A 19527-nucleotide genomic window follows, 5' to 3' on the forward strand; every position below is an offset into this window, starting at 1 on the left:
CCTGTTCGTGAAAAGAAAAAGGTATTGGGAATCATGCGCATTGCGCGATGTGACCGAAATTTCACCCTTATTTCTCTGGAAAGGTTCGGGACAGAAAAGAAAACCCCCAGAGAAAAATGAAGTTTATCAAAGCACCTGGAAGAAGGGACATGCTTCCAAGATCTCCTCGTCTTCGCAGGCAAAGTCCCAACCGACGATGCGAGGATCAACGCTAGCGCAAATGATCTTGCGGGAGTCAAATTGGGCCTTAAAGACTCGAGAATGAGGGAGCGAGGCTGGTCGGCGTGCTCCATGGGCGATCATATGGGGGCCAAGGGGCTGTGGAGCAGCCGCCGGAGCGATAGCCTGAGCAGGAGGAGGCTGATTTACGGCGGCATTTGGCGGAGACCCGTTTGTGGCCGCGTTGTTATGGGCATGATTGGCAGGCGGAGTCTCGTCATTGGCGTTTTGATCCGGTGTCGCAGCAGCAGCAGCAGCAGCAGCAGCCGGCCCTTGACCAGCAGGTAGAGCTGTCAGTGCATGGGCAGCTTGCAATTGTTGGGCTTGTGCGGAGACTGTGGCTTGCGCGGTTTCGCTGAGACCAGCTCGGGATGCGTTGGATAAGGCGTGTTCTTGCTGTAGACGCAGGCCAACTTTCCATGCTCCATCCCGTTCTTTGTGCCAGACCACCAAGGATTCGTCATAAGATCCGGATACGATGCGAGCCCATTGACTACCCCCGCCTCCAGGGGGAATTTGGGCACCGATGGCCGAGATATTGCGGGGATCGCGGGAGCCGGCAGTGTTCACATGATGACCTGCGCGTCGTAGGGCCCTTGGGCCGAGTTCGACGGGTGCACCGGCTTCTTGTGCTCTTATGAATTCAAGTTCGACCTCTCGAGCTTCGAGGCGCAGAGCTTCATCAGCACCGGGAGGATCTCCGAATCCTGCCTGCACAGTGCGAACTAGATTATTGTGGCCGTGCAGACATGCGACCTCGGCGCCGGAAATGTGGTCGTATATCCTGACCGTGTTATCATTGCTGCCACTGACGATCCGGCGACTGTCAAATTGAACGCATGCGATGCCCTTCAAGTGACCCATCAACGTCTTCAAGCAAGCTCCACTGCGGACGTTCCAGACCTTGATCATGCGGTCTCCTGAGGCAGTAACTATTTCATCGCCACGGAGTTCCATGGCGTTCACAGCAGCTCCATGCCCTTCCACTGTCATGAGGTGAGTGTACGGCCTCAACGCTTTGATATGGCCATTCGCGATGCTCGTCTCAAGATCACTGGGCGCGATGTCGTCCAAATCGACGATGTAGGAAGGGTAGCTTGCTCCGCTGGTGTTGCTCACACGGGGATAACTCTCGTCCAGCGGGGTTAATTCTTGGCGATTCCATATCTTGACTGTCCGGTCCTTCGAACAGGTCACCAAATATTGGTGGTTAAATTTGAGGTTGAGAACCGAGTCCGAATGCGCGTTCTGGATTTGCTGGATTTTCTTTCCCGTAGAAAACTGCCATATGATCACAGATTTGTCACTACTGCCGGAGATGATGATGTCTTCTTCGGGACTCGGGTCAAATTGAAGACACAACACTGATTTGGAGTGGCCCACCAACGGGCGATGCCATAATCGTTTGGTCTCCAAATCCCAAACCCGCACTGTCTTGTCCCGACTTCCGCTGACAAGCCACTGGCCTTCAAACTGAATTGCATAGACACATTCCCGGTGGGCCTCTTCCGGGTGAGAGGGGTGCGGGAGCTGGAAATTGGTGAAACGACCATGGTGCCAATTGGCTTCGAGCCTTCGGCGTTGTTTGTACAGATGGAGCCAATTTACCTTCACGGTACCGTCCGGGCAACGCAAAAGAAGAGCGGATTTAAGGGGCGGGATAAGCACGGAGGGAGGCCGAGGCAGGGAGCTTGGTGTGACTGAAAGCGAATGAGAGCCTCTTCGGTCGCTGCCATCGGTCATGTGGTGGTCGCCTTCTTCATCGGCTTCTGTGGGAGTATGACCATTTGCACCATCTTTATTTGCGCGAGAAGCAAACCATGTTGGAAGGACGCGTTTCTTGTGTTTCGGCTCTCCCAAGTCTGGGTCTGAGTGTTGGGGTCGGGCTCGGCGTGTGAGGGGTGACATGGCTTCTGCATGTTCCTGCTCAAAGTTTCGAATAGCGTGCATGTCCGCTCGCCACCCTTCATTGATGTAGCGCACCCTCCAAATACCCGAGTCTAGGATACGACTCCGCCATGAACGGGATGCGAGCGAAGCTGTTAGAAGTGTTTGCGTATCGAGATAGGAAAAGACCTGGAAGGTCAGTTCCGGAGGAAGCTTGACCACGGGGTCCATATGAAGTAATGGGTTAAGTCGATCAATCACAGCAATGAGGTTGGAGGTGGTCAAGGAACGGAGGAGGCTATATGCGAGCTCTGTCGTCGAGGGGGGCCACGAATTAGCGGTCGGAGAAGGCAAACGAGACCATCCTATTCTGAACGTACCAGCTCTATCGGCCTCATTTTGGGATAGTACCCAGTCTGGGAGCACCATGGCATCGTCTGACACAGTTTCCTTGTCGGGCTGGCTCCGTGTATCATCCGAGTAGCCTTCATCCAGCTTGAAGGACGGCGAGAGAGAGGGCGCGGAGTACCCGGAAAAGCTGGTCGCCTGCAGCCGTAGCATGGGCCGTGTCGAGGAGTGTGGAGGGGGATCTGCCTCCATGGGTGCTGGTAATACGGATGTGAAGACTCAGTACACGGCGGATCGTGATGAGTCGGCGCGACAACAGGATGGCGAGGCGAGGCGAGGCGAGGCGCGGTCGCGCTGGGTTCGCAGGGAGTTCGTCAGGGTCGCCTGGAGCAGGCGCGGCTGCTGTCAGGTCGCACTAGCCGAAAACACACACACGAAATCTGTCCCTCCGGCGTAGGAAGAAGGTCGTGGGAAAGTAGATTATGGAGGCGGGAACTTGTCGTCACGAAGAGCGGCGGGATCCACCTGGGTGATAGATCGGGAGGTGGTACTTGGAAAGCAACACTCGCAGTAGCCTAGACCCCAACAGAGCTGGCCACAGAAAAGCGCGAGTACAAGAATTCCGGCGGGAAATGAGACGGGAAAATAATAAACATGCCTTTCACCGGCGCAATGAAGGGTCTACGGTCTTAGGAATCTGCTCGACGGCCGACGGTCACGTGGATGGGGTTAGTTGAAGTATGAAGGTGCCTCGGATCGATCCAGGGAATGTGAGACAAACACCACAACGCGGGGGTTTCTTAACGAAATGACCTTGAGAAGAGATGTTTCCGTTTGTGTCCAAGGAAGGAGTACATGAAGGAGATGCGAGGAATATGCTTCCCGCACATATTCTTTGTTTGAAAAATGCAGACACTACAACCATTAGTACTATACCTAGGGAAGGTACCCAGAGCAATACTGACAAGTATCTCAGGTAGATTTACACTACGGGCCTTCAGCAGGGGAGGTACTTGTTACACATGCGACTAGGTACCTTAGGGTACTCGATACTACATAAATCTGGGCGTAAGCTTATTGTCCACTCCTCAGCATCGAATGTCAATTCAGTCGATCTAGGATTTACCTTAGCATTAGTAGTAGGGCACCCCTCCAGGGATAAATCCCCAACCAGCCTTGTCAATAATCTTGTCCGACCTGGCTGTCGCTCCACCCTCGATAATTGTTTCATCGAGATTGTCCTCGAATAACGTAACCCGTAAGCGAGTGGATCATGTAAGCCAGCGGATCACTTACCCAACTACCCAGCCACGAAAATATATATAAAATAACCACCAACCAATATATTCAATTAACACTGTTCACACACTAATTAGGGCACCTAGTTCTCTTATGCCCTATATTCCAACAATTTGAACACCTCGGCGGCGCTCTCTGATTGGCCGAATTCGCTACCGCAGCCGCCGCCGTATTGTCTATGATCTCTGCTTCAACACCATTTGCCTCCTTCTCAATACGCTCCTGAGCCTCACCAACAGTCATCCCACCATTATTAGCTATTCGCCGATTTGGTAATGCCCTTTTTCGCTTTTGGTGGGCATTTTCAGCGCGTAACCGCTCATTCTCATTGCTTACTAGAGCAACCTGATGAATTGCTTGTTCAGCGCCCTTGATTAGCTGCTGTAACGCAATCTTAGCAGGACTTGGGGGCGTATATGAGCGTTGCCGTAGTAGTGTTTTGATTGAAGAAGCCTGCCGTCGGATATCAACTGGATGAATTGGCGTGTGAGGTATGAAATCGCGGCTACTATCACTACCACGGCTGGTTGGAGGGGTTGGTGTTCGAAGCTGAATATCAAGAATATTAAGCACTCGCTGTGGCTGATATGGTATAAGTCCTGCAGCGGCGAAGCTATTTGATATCGTAGCTGGTTTATATACCTCTGTACGCGTCTGAGGATATGAGGCCAGAAAATCAAGCTTATCAATATGATTAACGCCATTTCGCATCTTAGCCTGAACGTGTTGTCCGTATAGCCGTTTCAAAACAGCAAAACAGCCAATATCGAGAGGTTGAAGTAAATGAGAAGAGTGCGGAGGCATACAGATTGGAATAATCTGGTTTTGCTGGCAAATATCGTCGAATTGAGGTGTAACATGGCTTCCGTGGCCATCCATCACTAATAGCCGCCATACCCCATGTCGACAGTTGGTAGTATGCGGAATAAAGTGTTTTTCAAGCCAAGCAAGACCAATTTGATCCGTAGTCCAGCCATTTGCACTAACTTCAAAGCGCCAGTCTCTTGGCGGAGTAGTAAACCACGCTGAGTTGAAGTTTTTGCCTTTAAAGATAATAGTCGGCGGGAGAACATTAGATCGGTTAATACACTCGATCGCTGTAACCCACTCTCGATTACCTGGCTGCATAAGCTTCCTTTTGCCGTAGTATTCAGCACGTGTGACTACACGTGAAGTGCTTGCTAGGCCCATTGCGAAGCCAGTTTCGTCAAAATTCCAGATATCATTCTCATGAATACCATATTGAATAATGACCTGTCGGAATCGATCAAACCACTCTTGTATAATCTTCGGATCCTCACATAACGCGCGTTTGTAGTCATATCGACGTGAAAAGCGTGTTTTGAGCTCAGGGCAGCGTTGGATATAGTTATATACCCATTTACTACCAACCGACTGAGGCGTGCGTTCTCCACGTTTTAAGAGCAGTATATTGGCCATTTCTCGCACCATATCTTGCCTAGGCGCAACACCACGTGAATCCAGCGAAATTATCCATTTTTGAAGCGATTCCTCTTCCAATTGGGTTAATTTGTGGTTGTTGGCGCGTGTGGTAGAGCGAAACGCGCCTCCTTTCATACGGCGTTGTAGTGTGGTATATGGAACGTCGAATTGCTTCGCTGCTTCGCGAATAGAAGTAATTTCGTCATTTTTGAGAGCTTGTATAGCAAGTAGGATTCGGCCTTCCTGCTCAGTCGAATTTTGTTGAGATTGAGTGCGAATTGGTGGCATGGTATGTGGTTGAATAGGACGCGTTGCAGAACGCGGTCGGAAATTGGGCGGGTGATCCGCTCGCTTACATGATCCACTCGCTTACGGGTTACGTTACAATGGGTTGCCCGCTGAGTCAGCTGCCCCTCTCCACATCCCACCGCCGAGATGGAACACGCGCTAAACCGCAACGGGAAACTGAACAGAACCTCCTTTCCCTCCCGCCATCTCCTCTCTGCCATCTCTTCTGCCTCCACATCGTTGTGCTCTCTTGGACCCGTGCAGGCCTCTTATTTTCACTTCTTGGAAGTTGACTCTTCCTCTTATTCCCTTGCTTACTCCTGCCTTGTCAGTTGCTCTGTCCTAGTGGCCGAGCCGGGTCCTGTCGATAACCCTAGGGGGCTCGAAACCGCTCTTTCTTTCCGTGAATCGGCTCGCCTGCCCGGCCGCAGTGTCGTACCCGAAAATCGAGCGATCTGAACTGGTCAGCTGCGTCGAGCAGACTTGATTCTCTGTCATATAGTGTCCCTACCATAGGGCAAGTGGCGGTGCGCCTGTCGATATTCTGACTGTTATATATAAACCCTCCATTGCCGTTCCTTGTCAGGGCGAAACGATTTCTATCGCATACAAACGCACAGGAACCGCGTCGGGCCTACCTCGCAGGCCATAAATCCAAACTTCCGACTTCCTGCATTTGCATCGGTCTCATACGTCCCGCCTCCCATCGCGCCCCCTCACATCATCGCGTCGCGGGCAATCCATGATCGGCATCCCGACCGCTCGACGCTCGTCGCTTTCTTTGATCACACATACCCCAAGTCTGCTGTGCGGATTGGAACCGAGCCTGGCTGGTCTGACTCAGAAAACCGCCCTCCAAGTCATCTGAAATGATTGACTCCGCAACCATGAGCGGCGCTCCGGTAGCGGAGGATAATATTATTAATCGGCGTGGTGGAGAGTCGATCTATCAAAGTTGCGTCAATCTGAAGAGACGACTTTCAGAGGTTCCCAACTTTGAGCCGTACTTGCAGGAAATGGACGAGGAGGATCGGGCAAAGGGCAACACCGACCCAGTGTCTTCGTTGTGGCAATGCCTCCGTAATGGATATCCGCTGCTCAGCATCTACAATGCATCCGGCCCCGAAGAGGAGTTGGTAGTGGACCCGGCGAAGGTGCCGGAGGCCAAGCGCCCCAAGGCCGCAACCTTCAAGTTCCTCCAGGCCTGCTTGCAGGACCTGGCATTTCCCCAACAAGACTGTTTCTTGATCACTGATCTTTATGGTGAGAGCACGACAGGCTTCATCAAAGTGATCAAAATGGTGAATCGAGTGGTGGACATTCTTGAGATGCAAGGTCAGCTGAAGCAGTCTGAGGTGACTGACGCGCCAGTGGGTGCGCAGGGTGCCGTGAAGCTCACCAAACGCGAGCATATCCTGAAGGAGCTTTTGGAAACCGAACGCGATTACGTTCATCATTTGCAGAATCTCCAGGCGCTCAAGAAAGAGTTAGAAGAGACCGGCGCGCTGACCGGTGACTCCAGCCACCAGATTTTCTTGAACCTAAACAATCTCCTGGATTTTGCGCAGAGATTCTTGATCCGGATGGAACAACATTATGCTCTGCCGGAAGAAGTGCAAAATTGGGGGAAACTCTTTTACTCGCACGAAGATGCTTTTCGCCAATATGAGCCATTCATCGCCAATCAGATGCGCTGCGATGAAGTTTGTTTGAAGGAATGGGATAAGATTCGCTCCGCTCCGCGTCATGTGGACCTTCAGCAGATGGTTGCTCAGCCGAAAACGCTGAACGGGTTCTTCGTGAAGCCTTTCCAAAGGTTGACCCGATACCCGCTTATGTTGATGGTAAATTCTATCTTGCATTCTCTCGTCCATCACACCTTGCCCTAACAGATATTCTCTCCTTTTAGGAACTTCGCAAACAAGCCGAGGACCCCGAAATCCAATCCGATATCACCCAGGCAATTGATACCATCCAGAATGTCTTGGACCAGGCGAATGAGGCAATTCACAAAGAACATCTGGCTGCGGCAGTCGTCGACCTGGCAGAGAGGGTCGATGATTGGAAGTCATTGAAAATGGATGCTTTTGGAGAATTGCTCCGCTTCGGTACATTTGCGGTGGTCAAGGGTGATAGTGGCAAGGATAATGAACGAGAGGTTTGTGCTCCCCCCCCCCCAGCCTGCATGAAGCAAAAGGAACTTTCTCACTGACTCCGTTTCTAGTACCATATCTTCCTTTTTGAGCGAATCCTCCTGTGTTGCAAGGATATCAACCCAAACAAGCAAAAGACCAAACTTATCATGAGTAAAGATAAGCCGAGTCTCTTGGCGAAGGGTAAGCCTCGCCTTCAGTTGAAGGGCCGGATCTACATGGCCAATGTGACGGATATCGTCTGTCTCCAGAAGCCCGGTATGTACCACGCATGTCCAGTTTTAAGACTGTAGGTTCTAACGCAAGGTCCAATGAAACTAGGCCTCTATCGCATTCAAATTTTCTGGAAGGGCGACCCGGGCGTTGTTGACAACTTCATCATCCGTTATTCGAACGAAGACACGATGCGCAACTGGTACAAGGATATCGACACGCAGCGAGCTATTCAATCGGAGCGACGTACCCTTAGACACACCGGCACATCTGACAGCGAATTCACGTACATGGAGGGCATGGCCCACATGCCCAACCCGTACCAGCAAGAGTACGATGCGGATGACGCCCACAAGGACCCATACTACTCCGAATTCACCATGAGTCGCAATGCCTCAAGCACCAGTTTGCGAACTCGCTCTGCCACCGGAGGCAGTTCGAACTCCGTGCCTCATTCTAATGGCCGACCACGCTACGGAACGAATGATCCGGCGCTCTCTGTGCATACCCAATTCCCCGGCAATATGTCCCCCAGTGAGCGGAACGCGAACTCATACTTCTCCCCTACGGAAACTCCGTCGACACGCTCCAGTTCCCAATCCGGGTTCTCGTTTGGACGCCAAAACACCAACTCGACCAGTGCATCGACTGTTTGGAATGAGGAGTCGAACCGTTACACTGCACCAGCCTTGTCCCGGGGTACCTCAAGAGACGGTACGACCCCGACTGGATACTTTCCCCCCCATCTCAACCAAATGGACGGGGTGCTCAACGCCCATCGCTGCCTCCACTGTCTGGACCCCAGGGCCAACCGCCGCCCACGGGAACTGCTCAGCGCCTGCGCTCGGCCAGTAGTCCTGACATCCACCATCATAACAATGCTCCTCCCGAATCCCGTCGCTACATGGGAGTTCATACCATGCAGACTGTTGACAATGTGCCAGTGCCACCCATTCCGGCACATATGGCCAATATGAAGGCCCCCGTCAACCGCAGCCAGAACAACTCTCCCACCAACAGTCAGCTTCCGATTCGGTCGCAACCTAACATCCATACCACACAATTCACCGAGCCAGAATACAACGAAGCTCGTACTTCGGGGCAGGTCTCCGAACAAGCTACGTCTCCCTTGACCCAAGAGCCTGATGGGGACCCATTCATGCCGACGCAGCTCAAGGCTAAGGTGAACTTTGACGACAACTACGTCACGCTGGTGATTGCGACCAATATTTTGTTCCGTTCGCTGACGGATCGTGTGGATGCCAAGCTGGCCCGTTTCACGAACCGATCGATTGGCAATAAGACGGTCCGACTGCGGTACCGCGACGAGGATGGCGACTTTGTGACCATTGACAGTGACGAGGCGGTTCAACTGGCCTTTATGGAATGGCGGGAGCAGCACCGGGACATACTTGCCAAGGGCATGGTGGGTGAAATCCAGCTGTATTGCCAAGTGGTCGATTAGATCCGGTCAAGATTTTTTCGTCCTCTCGTGACCTGTGATTTCTCTCTCATTGATTCTTTTTTGTCCTCCCCCTAACAATGGTCCACCCGTCTTGGAAGTCTTTAGCATCGCTATGGCGCTTGTTTCTCTTTCTCCTCTATTTCCCAACTGGATTGGCTTGGGTCTGTTGAACAGCCACGCTTGGAGGAGAGATCTTGCCATCCCTGTCCCCATTCCTCATCTCCACCCGCCTTTCCACCAGTCACATCTTTGTGGCTTTCATGCGGTTAAGCTATGGTGTCTTTGGCAAGGGCTTCTGCATATAATGAGTTAATTGCGGCATTTAACGAAGGGGAGTGGCAGTGTGGAGAGACTCCGACTCCTGGCAAGCTCCCTTTCCCATGTTTTCCCCCTCTACCTACCCCGTCCCTCCCCTTTCCACCCTCTCATCCCCTTTTACGTCCCGTTCCGTCGGAAGCCTGGACTCCGTGGCGGGAGCGCATGATGACTGCTATATTGATCAACGTTGTTCGAATATCCACGAACGTATGAAGCACCTTACATGATGTATGCATACTTGTTTGGATCCTGTACTTTGTGGCCGCCTGCATGCAGGCATAGTCCTGGCGCTTTGGAAATCTGACACTATTTGTTTTGATCTACATACCCATCCTCTCTCTCTAGTCGTACACAAATCCATACTCTAGAACCGTAGAATGTTGTGTTTTGCGGAGCCCGTCGCGTATCAAGGTCGCGTCATTGGCGCCGATCGGGATGCCGTCTGCTCGGAAAGCTCGGCCTTTCACGAAGCTTGGCACTGAAGTATAGATGGGCCTCGTGGTACCTCGACAAGGACCGTACCTGAAACTCTGAGCTGATCAAGCTTCTCGATCACTTGCGGGAGGTCCCCGAGCCTCCACCCGATACTGTTCGGTTGGAAGACGAACACTCAGAACGAGGCCAGATCGCCTCCCTACGAACCACCTGCGAAAACGTAGAAAATAACGCAACGAGCGAGCCATCGCCAGGTCCCTGCAACGGCGATTGCGGCATTTTGTAGGGCAAAAATAGGAGGGGGAGTTTGGACGCTCGGAAGCTGAGGACGTGCCCGACCAGCCTCAGTTGAATAATTGGGGTCGAGCAGTTCGGTGATTTCGTCGAATCGCTGCCCGCCAGAAGGAACAGAGCCACCTCAGCGGTCTTTTTATAGTGGGTTTTGCGGTCAACCCAGCACCCGGTGGAAAACACTTCCTCACCCCCTCTTTTTCTTTGCATCTACATAGTTCCCCTGGAACCAGCCTACGACTGTTCTACTTGGCTACTACATTGCCAACCCTTCCGCGATAGTGATAGTGAATTGAGGCTTGCATCCAACGACCCAGTCCCACGCAGCCAAGCATGTCATTCTCCGGCCGCCGCCTCAGTATTCTCCGCCCCTCCAACGACCGACGGGCTTCCCTCAGCAAGGGACTCTCCGAGAACGGTATGTCTTTGCTCCCCCTCCTCTCCTGTGACTGCGGACTAATCGGCCCGATCTTCCAGAGGAACGGTCCGAGACTCATCGTCAGTTCCGAACCGCCCACGAGGGCCACCGTCCGCACGCCGGCCTCGACGCCTCGCGGGCCTCCACCGGTGTCGTCTGGTGCACCGAGCGTGCCAGCGAGCATGGCTACGCTGAAGACCCCACGGGCTGGGCCAACCTAGGCCAGGGCGCCCCCGAAGCCGACGACGAGATTGAGGGGAGCTTCCCCCGCCCAACGTCGATCCCCATCACCTCCGCCTCCCGGGAGTACGGCCCGACCGCCGGTATCAAGCCGTTGCGCGCGGCCGTCGCACGTCTGTACAATGAGCACTATCGACAGGGCAAAGCCAGCCAGTACACCTGGGAGAATGTGTGCATTGTGCCCGGAGGCCGTGCGGGTTTGATCCGGATTGCGGCCATCCTGGGTAATTCGTACCTCTCGTTCCCCATCCCCGATTACTCTGCGTACTCGGAGATGCTCTCCCTGTTCAAGAACGTACGTGAATGTCCTTCCAATAAAGCAATCGCGCATATACTAACTGAACGACAGATCGCCCCCATCCCCATCCCGCTCTCCCAAGACGACCACTATCACATCCACCCCAACAAGATCGCCGAGGAAATCGCCCGTGGCACCCAGGTGCTGCTCACCTCGAACCCCCGCAACCCGACCGGCCACTTCGTGTCGCACGAAGAGCTCGCCGAGATCCAGGATATCTGCCGGGACCGCGCGACGCTGATCCTGGACGAGTTCTACGGCGGCTACAACTACACCACCGACTGCGACGGCAGCACCATTAGTGGCGCCGAGCACGTCGTCGACGTTAACCAGGATGACGTGCTGCTCATCGATGGTCTGACCAAGCGCTTCCGTCTCCCCGGCTGGCGTATCGCGTGGGTCGTGGGACCGCGGGAGTTCGTCGATGCGCTGGGCTCAGCCGGTTCGTACCTGGACGGCGGCGCCAATGTGCCCTTCCAGGAGGCGGCGATCCCGATGCTGGAGCCGTCGCTGGTGCGCGAGGAGATGAAGGCGCTACAGGTGCACTTCCGGGAGAAGCGCGACTATGTCCTAGGCCGACTACATGAGATTGGATTCCGGGTCCAGGACGTGCCGCAGGCGACTTTTTACGTCTGGCTTGACCTGACCTCTCTCGACCCGCCGCTGCCCAAGGAGGCGAACATCTCTGATGGACTGAACTTCTTCAATGCGCTGTTGACAGAGAAGGTCATTGTGGTGCCTGGTATTTTCTTCGATTTGAACCCGGCCAAGCGTCGTGATCTGTTTGATAGTCCTTGCCATCACTTTGTGCGTCTCAGCTACGGACCCAAGATGGATGTGCTGAAGATGGGTCTGGACGGTATCGAACGGGTGATTAAGCGGGCTCGAGAGATGGGTGTGAAGAAGCAGTGGGAGGATGAGGTTGCCATTTCCGATGATTAGATTGTTCGAGTGATTCAATGCCCCGTCGGATGTGATTTTACAATGAGTTTTATGAGCTAATCGCAAGCTATGATTGAATGTCTCGTGAAACAGCTGACCAGCGATTGAGCACTCGCAGCATAATCGATGAGTTTCATTTCAGTCCAGATGTAGAGCATTTCGTAGACAGTACTGGCAGTATACTTGGCGATGCTGTTGTAAATGGATATTGTAGTAGATTGGAATGCTAAGGAAATATCCCCAGGCAGCAAGGTACCTGCACTTATCTATGCTATTGTACTGTTGTCGATAGGCAGTACGTAGGGCACTCCGCTCAGGTACAGTCCTCATTGACGTTGCTCAAGCAGTTCGATTATTTATCGGTACCTTCCACAGAATGTTGTCTTGATCAGCGAATTCCAATGAGAGTACAGGTCCCACACATGCAGGTGACCGGTCTTGTCGGCCCTGCACTACTATAGATGTACATCAGAGTATTCGTCTTCGATAAACTTCTTACACAACCACCGTCCATTGTAGAGTTGCAGTTGGTTTCACCACCCGACGCAATTCGCTACTCGAACATACTCGCCTGGATTATTTCGCCTCTTCTCGATTCAGGGAAAGGGCTACTGGGTGGTACTCTCTATACGAGTACGAGGGGTGACTTACTGGACAATACAAGTACATGGAAGACGTACTCGGTAACATACAGGAATACCATACACGGTATGAAAATGACAGGAAACAAGACCCCGGAGCCACTCAGACCGCGCGGATGATTTGCAGCTAACTCAGAAGAGCGCAAGCAGCGAGACCGAGTGGAACCAATGGTAGGCAGCAGAGGCCGCAATTCGTCTAGATTTACTCGAAGCAGTTTAGGTCTTTCTGCTAGGGTATCGAAACCGCACCCTCCAATTGGTCCGCTCGTATCTGGGGAGCGGTCACTACAACCTAGCCGACGAACAAGGGCTCTATTCCCAGGTAGGCAGTTGCTACACTAGCAATGTAGGAACAGGACAGGCACGAACCAGCTGGGAGCCCCAACTAAATCTCATTTTGCCGACGAGAGTTCGATCTGACAGCGTGGGCCCCCACTTGACAGAATGGTTCTGGGCATGCCCGAGTCTCTCTGCCATGTCTCTGCTGGGGCATGGTCTCTTGGCACCAAGCTTCTAGCTCTGCTAGCTCTTAGCTCTTCGCCTTTTTTACTTACATGTACGCGCTGCCTTGCACTAGCACCCCAGACGGCGGACACCCAGCCGTGATCATCGCGCTACGCGGATGATCGATGAACTATTTCAGCACCGCGTTCAGGACCGGTTGATCCTAGTCTGGTCTGGTTCGCATCTTGCCAAGTGGAGTCTAGCGATCCAGCAGCCCCGGTGACACAGCATTCGCGTCCAGCGAGGACGGAGGAATTACCACACGAGGTGCCCGGCCGCCATTTTCCGATATGATTGAAGATTGCCAGTGCTACCACCGGCAGTGCTTTTTCACTCTGGATAAATCTGAACTGTCCAATGACCGCCTTGAGACATCTAATTATTCTGAAACGCATTGATTCAATTCACCCTAGGAACAATATTATTATAGAGTTGCCGAGACAGTTTGGGTTCGGCCTGAGCCGCGACACAACGCAACCCCGTCCCTTCCTGCCCAGGTGGGTAGTACCTGGGTATATCTGGGACTGCCCAGCTCGAAGACTGCAAGCCGGCTCGGCTCTAATGTCGATCGCTCGTGCCCAGTCGTGGTCTTTTGAGCAGACCCTACACACGACAGCAATATTTGGTTTTGCAACGCGATTCAGTTCAGGGTAGGGAGAGTAATCGATCGCTTCACTGCGACACGCCCAGTAGTTCCCCCCCCCGGCCCCATCAAAGCTTGTTTTTGCTCGCCCTCCGCGATCGGGCTAGCCTGGAACAGCAAATACGCGTCGGATCGTCGTGAAGAGGTGTCAGTTGTTCAGCATTGTGTTACACTGATTTATTTCAATATCCTTTTCTTTTCCTTTTTTTTTGGCATTTTTAGTGTTTTGTTCATTCTACATTCTACCAAATACTATCATACTATCATAGCAACATATGAACCCTACAACACTTAAGAGCCAGCAAAGCCGACCTTGGTGAATGCGCGATTATTCGGATTTCGAGACGACAGCCGAGCAGTGGGTTCAGAGACCAAGTGTCAATACGTATGCGCGGTACGTAAATACCCATACATGTTTCGAAGGCCCCATCATTCCAGCAACCAGGATGCCCGTCTGCGCCTAGCGGGAGCCCCGTCGGTATTTCCAATACCCTCGTCCATCCCCACTACGTGTATGCCCCCAAAACCCATCTCCGGTAAATCGAGCACCCACCACCGGCTGGCCAGCGCCGTCAACGTCCGCGGCCCAAGCTCCTTCAAATCCGCAGCTTCGGATTGGAGGAGCGGGAGCTACCCCGGCCTCGTTTACCCAGTGTTTTACTTACTCATGGCACTGGTGAATGTACCCCTTGCGTGATGCATCATCCAACCACGGTGTTTCGAGGTTCAACGCATGCCCGAGTTAATACCTAGTTGCGCTTTTTCTGATCATGACCGTCCGGGCTAGCGCCATGCGTGCTGCATATCGGTACCATCCTTTGGAAAGATATTCAACCGGTCGTGTGACAGGACTTCCAGAACTTCACCCTGTGCAGAGTTCCACCTTTCCTCATTGATCTCAAAACCCGACAGACGTATCTCAGCGAGTACTGGATACTGAATACGACAATGGATGGTTATACTCGATTGTCCGGGAGAACCCACAGCCTCGTCCCCACGGCCCCGCAGCGCGCCAACAGACGAGCGCCTAGACTCGCAAGGGTCGTAGAGAGAGAGAGAGAGAGAATGGCCGACAGAAATCCTCCTGACTAGTCCGCGAAAAGACTGGAGGCCCAGCAATACGTCATGGGCCAGGGAACCCCCCTGTTGGCGGTGCAGCCATTCACACCGACCGGGAATAAAGTGCGAAACGCCAACTAGAGGCCTGTCTACACTACAACTAGTTTAGTGTAGACCATAGGGATGTCCTAGGCAGACCGTCACCGCAGATCGCTTTCTCGCTTGGACGCGTCGGGCTAGAGTCTGGATCGAGGCACCTTTTGGTAATTGTCCTTGGCCAAGGGATTCGGGCTGCAGCTAGAAAACCGAATCGCGACGCTACGAGGTCTAGTCTAGTCTCTTAGTCGAAATGAGCAAGGCTCGCCGATCGCAACACTTTCATTCCGAGTTGATCCTTTTCATTTCTGTTCATCTCAACAGATCATGTGCAGAGACGAAAAGAGCACTAACGCGCCGACGGATACTCCCTTGCCCTCCACTCCTCCACTTCATATACCAACAAGTCGAAACATTGATCCACTCTCCAGACGATCCAGGCGGTCGGGCGCGCTGATTGGAACTCGATTCGCCGGGCGCTTGGCCACGAAGGGCAGCCAATCCGATCCAGATGGACGCCAGGTTTCGATCGCCCGAGATCGATTCGACTCTGTACCAGTGGAGCACGCGATGATTTGCCTGGATCTAGTATCTCGTAGTAAGGGTGGAGTAGCCATGTTCCAGCGGTATGTGTACTACCAGTACTACCAGTGGTGTGTAGATATTGGTAGGAAGAATAATGCGAGTACAATTAGACACCAACTGTAGAAATGACCGTGGATACATCGAGGTGCAGAACGGTGATCCCATGGCGTCGGTCAGCGTTGGCGTCTCTGCCTGGTGCTTTTTCCTTGTTTCAGGTATTGTTAGCATTAGTGCCTCACAGGTGCAGTAGCTCAGTCTGAGCTCGAGCTCAAGCTACTGTACGATAGTCGATCCTCGTCCATACAGTACTGCTGTTATAATGCTATACTGCTAGTGGTGTAGATTACCCGTTCCCAGACAGCCGGTGAGCTCTCGCATCGGTCGTAATCCCTAATGGAAAGTTGTATTCGAGGTTGACGGTTGCAATTTACCAGACACGGTGATGGTGGATGCCAACCCAAGAGGATGTTCGACAGTGGATCGAACGGGAGGGACCGCAAAATAGTAGAAATAATGGATTGTGGGATGTATCCCGTCGACTCCCAACACTAGCATCCTTCGGTACTAGGGCGATTGCTGGCGAGGTGAAACGGACACTTACTTATCCACTGGTCACGGACTATGCTCGTCTCCCAGTGGTCGTTAATGAAGATGAAATGAATATGCGATCCTGGTCTCGCCTATCGGCTCTGCATTTTGAATTCGAGGATATCCTCAGGTACGAATCATCACCAGGGGTAGGGAAACCAACTATGGAATAGTGGCTCGCGTGCAGACGCTGATCGATGGATTCACTGTCGATTCCCCTCGGATTTGATGTCTGATATCATACTCTCAGGTAGTGTAGGGCCATACTCTGGTAGGTAGGATGCCCCACTAAAGTACTCCGCAGTAGTATGTACTGTGTAAACACTGGCAGTAAATGATAGTCAAAAGTCAAAAAGTGTTGATCGCATCGCGACCGCGCAACGCCTCGTCAACGCGTCGCATCGCCAAGCTCTCATCTCCAGACCGATCGGTCTAGGGCGAGACCGACTGGGGATGTGAGCAAGCGCGCGGATTGGGCGTCCCAGTTTGACGTGATCTTGCTCCGATCGGACTTTCACATTCACTTCGAGGTAGGTGAGTGAGTGAGTGAGAGTGAGTGAAGGAAGTGCCCTGCATCCGCGGGTTGGCAGGCACAGCAACCCCTGTCCTCATTGCAACCCATGTCTCCTGACGATTGAGTCGCACCCGTCGAAAGTACGCATTATTTGAAATTATTCCATGGCCCCCACCCTTCTCTATACTCATTTCCTCATTTCCCACCTCCGCTAATTATCAGCTGGATGATCTGCGAACAACGTCCTCACCATCGCCGTCAGCTCAGGCCTCCCGTAACCGCGACAGTGGAGAACCAACGCACAACCCTTTTCAGCCTCAACTCAACTCAGACAAATGCCCGAACTTGAAGCCATTTGCCATTTGCGTAGGCGCTTCGATCTCCCAAGGTTCGCCTAGCCCGCCACAGGCACCAGCGCGAGCACCAGAACCAAGATGAGCCGTGTCATCCGACGGGCCCCGGCCCCCAACTAGTCTACCCACTCCATACGGAGTGCAGTACTGAGCGATGACCATTTCGGGCTAAGCTCGAGCCGTGTATCCGCGCAGCAACCCCTGTCCGATCGACCTCTACCATACCCTGAGGTGCAACTGAGTGGGCTGGCGGTTGAGGTCGGCCCGCAGGGTCCGGAGACTCCGCATTTGGCTACCTAGTTGTTCTCTGCTGCACCCTACCTTACGGTAAGGCAGGATGGGTCATGACCCAGGAGACCCGGTGATTCGCCGTAGGCAACTATGAACATGCTATCACCACTATCGCATCTTGCACCACCGGAGTTAATACCTACCTTGGATACTATACTAGTACTAGTATACCGAGGTATACTAAGACAGCGAATGTCTTTGCAAGCGAGCGGAAAATTAAAACTAAAACCAGTCCAATCAGCAGGCCATCATGAAGTAAGACAGGGAAGGGATTACTTCCCTGCGTCCATCACTACGTCAGGTACCTCCACCACAGGGTCACAGTAGTAAGCTGGTGCAGTGCATAGCTGCAGGCATAATCATACCCAGCGCAGCACAGCCATAGTGTTCACACAAAACCGGTTCTGAAGGCGCCGCCGACAGACTTTAACCAACCAACCCCCGAACCTTTCTACTATAGTGAGTGATCGATTAAGCGGTGACAGACCTGCAGACTCGTGAGCCAATCACTGGCAAGTATCATCAGAAGAAAGCGTTGAACTTCGTACGAGTTCGCCCCTTTCTTCGGCGTCGGCTATCTCTCGCCCTGCATCTTTTCATCCTCTCACAGGACGTCGCACCTTTTGTCCTCTTCCGAGGTTTCGCTGTTCCCTTTGTTCCTCCACCCCGGTCATCCGCGGACTCCGACCTTCACCACCTTGTCTGGAATGTCAACGCTACTGTACGAGCACCTGCATTTCGGCGCCATGTCTCACCAGGGCGAGTACTTTAGCCTGACCTCGAGAGGGTACTGTGCATTGCTTGAGAATAGACACCCAAGTAAAGCGTGATGGTATTGCCACAATCGATTCTACGAAGCGCCATGTCGCATGTAGTGTCGATCTGGCTATCCACGCGTGCATATGCCAGTGGCGATCCAGTCGGAAGAGCATGTAAAATTTTTATCCGTTTCACCTGGGCTGGATCATATGCACGCAGAAACAGAGAAAAAAGAAAAAAAAAAAAAAAATTACGGCGGATTCGAGAAAACTGAATCGAATACGACCCGTTGCTATTTGGGTTCGACTCCTTTTGTTCGTTCATTGTAGTCGACCCGAACCGCCGGTTCGCTCGGGAGTTTACCACTTACTACCCTACTTACCAATGCTGAGTACCTACCTGGTGGTAGTCTACGGGAGTATACAAGGTGACTCACAGCCCAACGTAATAAATAATAAACATCTCCTGCCATCCATTACCCTAGGTCTAGGTACAGCAGGCGAGCCAACCTGGATGTGAAAACCTCAAATCCAACCCTCCAGGACGAAACCTTGGCAGCTTGGCCGTGGCCAAAAGGGCCCCCCAATGGGCCCACCGCAAAAGCCACGAGTCATGCACGCCATGCATGACTCGGATTGTACGCCAATCTGGGCGGTGCATACATGCCATGTTGGAAGTTTGTCAGCGAGGCGTGCAATTAGCGGCCGCTCCAGCTAGAGGGAAGCCGCCACTCTAGTTGTACATTGTAGTAGTACTGGGTTGCTTGGACATACACGACAGGCGTGAGGTATGGAGTAGGTCATTCCGAGATCCTTCTGGAAAAATGAGAGTCGACTGCTGTAGTTATCTATGTAATGTCACTGACTGAGTGGGCAACTACCGTAACTTCTCTGGGATTATCTAATGATAATGACAGGACGCGTGGGGAGACGTCCCATCAGCCGAATCGCGATTATTGGCCGACGCCACGTCGGGAAGTATACCAGTGAGAGGGAAATTGTTGCATTCTTATGCGAAAGTCACTCGTGAAGATTCTTCCTCGACTCCGAGGAGGGCAATGAAAGGGCCCCAGGTACTAACTACTAGATCATAAAGTAAAAACGAGTAACACATCTCATGCCAGGTATCAAGGAGTAGAACCGGTGCAGAAGGAGAAAAAAGAGAAAAAAAGGTAATAGAAAATGGGAAATTTGAAAGTCATGAATGTAAGAAAACCGAACGCCTTCCCTCTCGTTTT

At 52.6% G+C, this 19527-nt stretch overlaps 3 protein-coding genes across 3 annotated transcripts; 2 read left to right on the plus strand and 1 right to left on the minus strand.

Moving 5' to 3' along the window:
- Positions 1 to 126: 126 nt before the first annotated feature.
- On the minus strand, positions 127 to 2706 carry N7532_008252 (F-box and WD domain protein; the record flags this gene model as incomplete). Its single annotated transcript, XM_056620744.1, has 1 exon — positions 127 to 2706. The coding sequence occupies one exon, from the start codon at positions 2704 to 2706 to the stop codon at positions 127 to 129; it is 2580 nt and encodes an 859-aa protein (XP_056471550.1).
- Positions 2707 to 6353: 3647 nt separating this feature from the next.
- N7532_008253 (Rho family guanine nucleotide exchange factor CDC24) lies at positions 6354 to 9315 on the plus strand (the record flags this gene model as incomplete). Its single annotated transcript, XM_056620745.1, has 5 exons — positions 6354 to 7328; positions 7394 to 7642; positions 7709 to 7895; positions 7959 to 8614; positions 8656 to 9315. The coding sequence occupies 5 exons, from the start codon at positions 6354 to 6356 to the stop codon at positions 9313 to 9315; spliced, it is 2727 nt and encodes a 908-aa protein (XP_056471551.1).
- Positions 9316 to 10692: 1377 nt separating this feature from the next.
- Positions 10693 to 12257, plus strand: N7532_008254 (pyridoxal phosphate-dependent aminotransferase; the record flags this gene model as incomplete). The annotated part of the gene is made up of 3 exons (XM_056620746.1): positions 10693 to 10777; positions 10837 to 11312; positions 11367 to 12257. The coding sequence occupies 3 exons, from the start codon at positions 10693 to 10695 to the stop codon at positions 12255 to 12257; spliced, it is 1452 nt and encodes a 483-aa protein (XP_056471552.1).
- Between the last annotated feature and the right edge of the window lie 7270 nt (positions 12258 to 19527).

The sequence above is a fragment of the Penicillium argentinense genome (assembly GCF_028826775.1).
Source record: "Penicillium argentinense strain IBT 30761 chromosome Unknown utg000009l_segment0_segment0, whole genome shotgun sequence".
NCBI classification, from domain to species: domain Eukaryota; kingdom Fungi; phylum Ascomycota; class Eurotiomycetes; order Eurotiales; family Aspergillaceae; genus Penicillium; species Penicillium argentinense.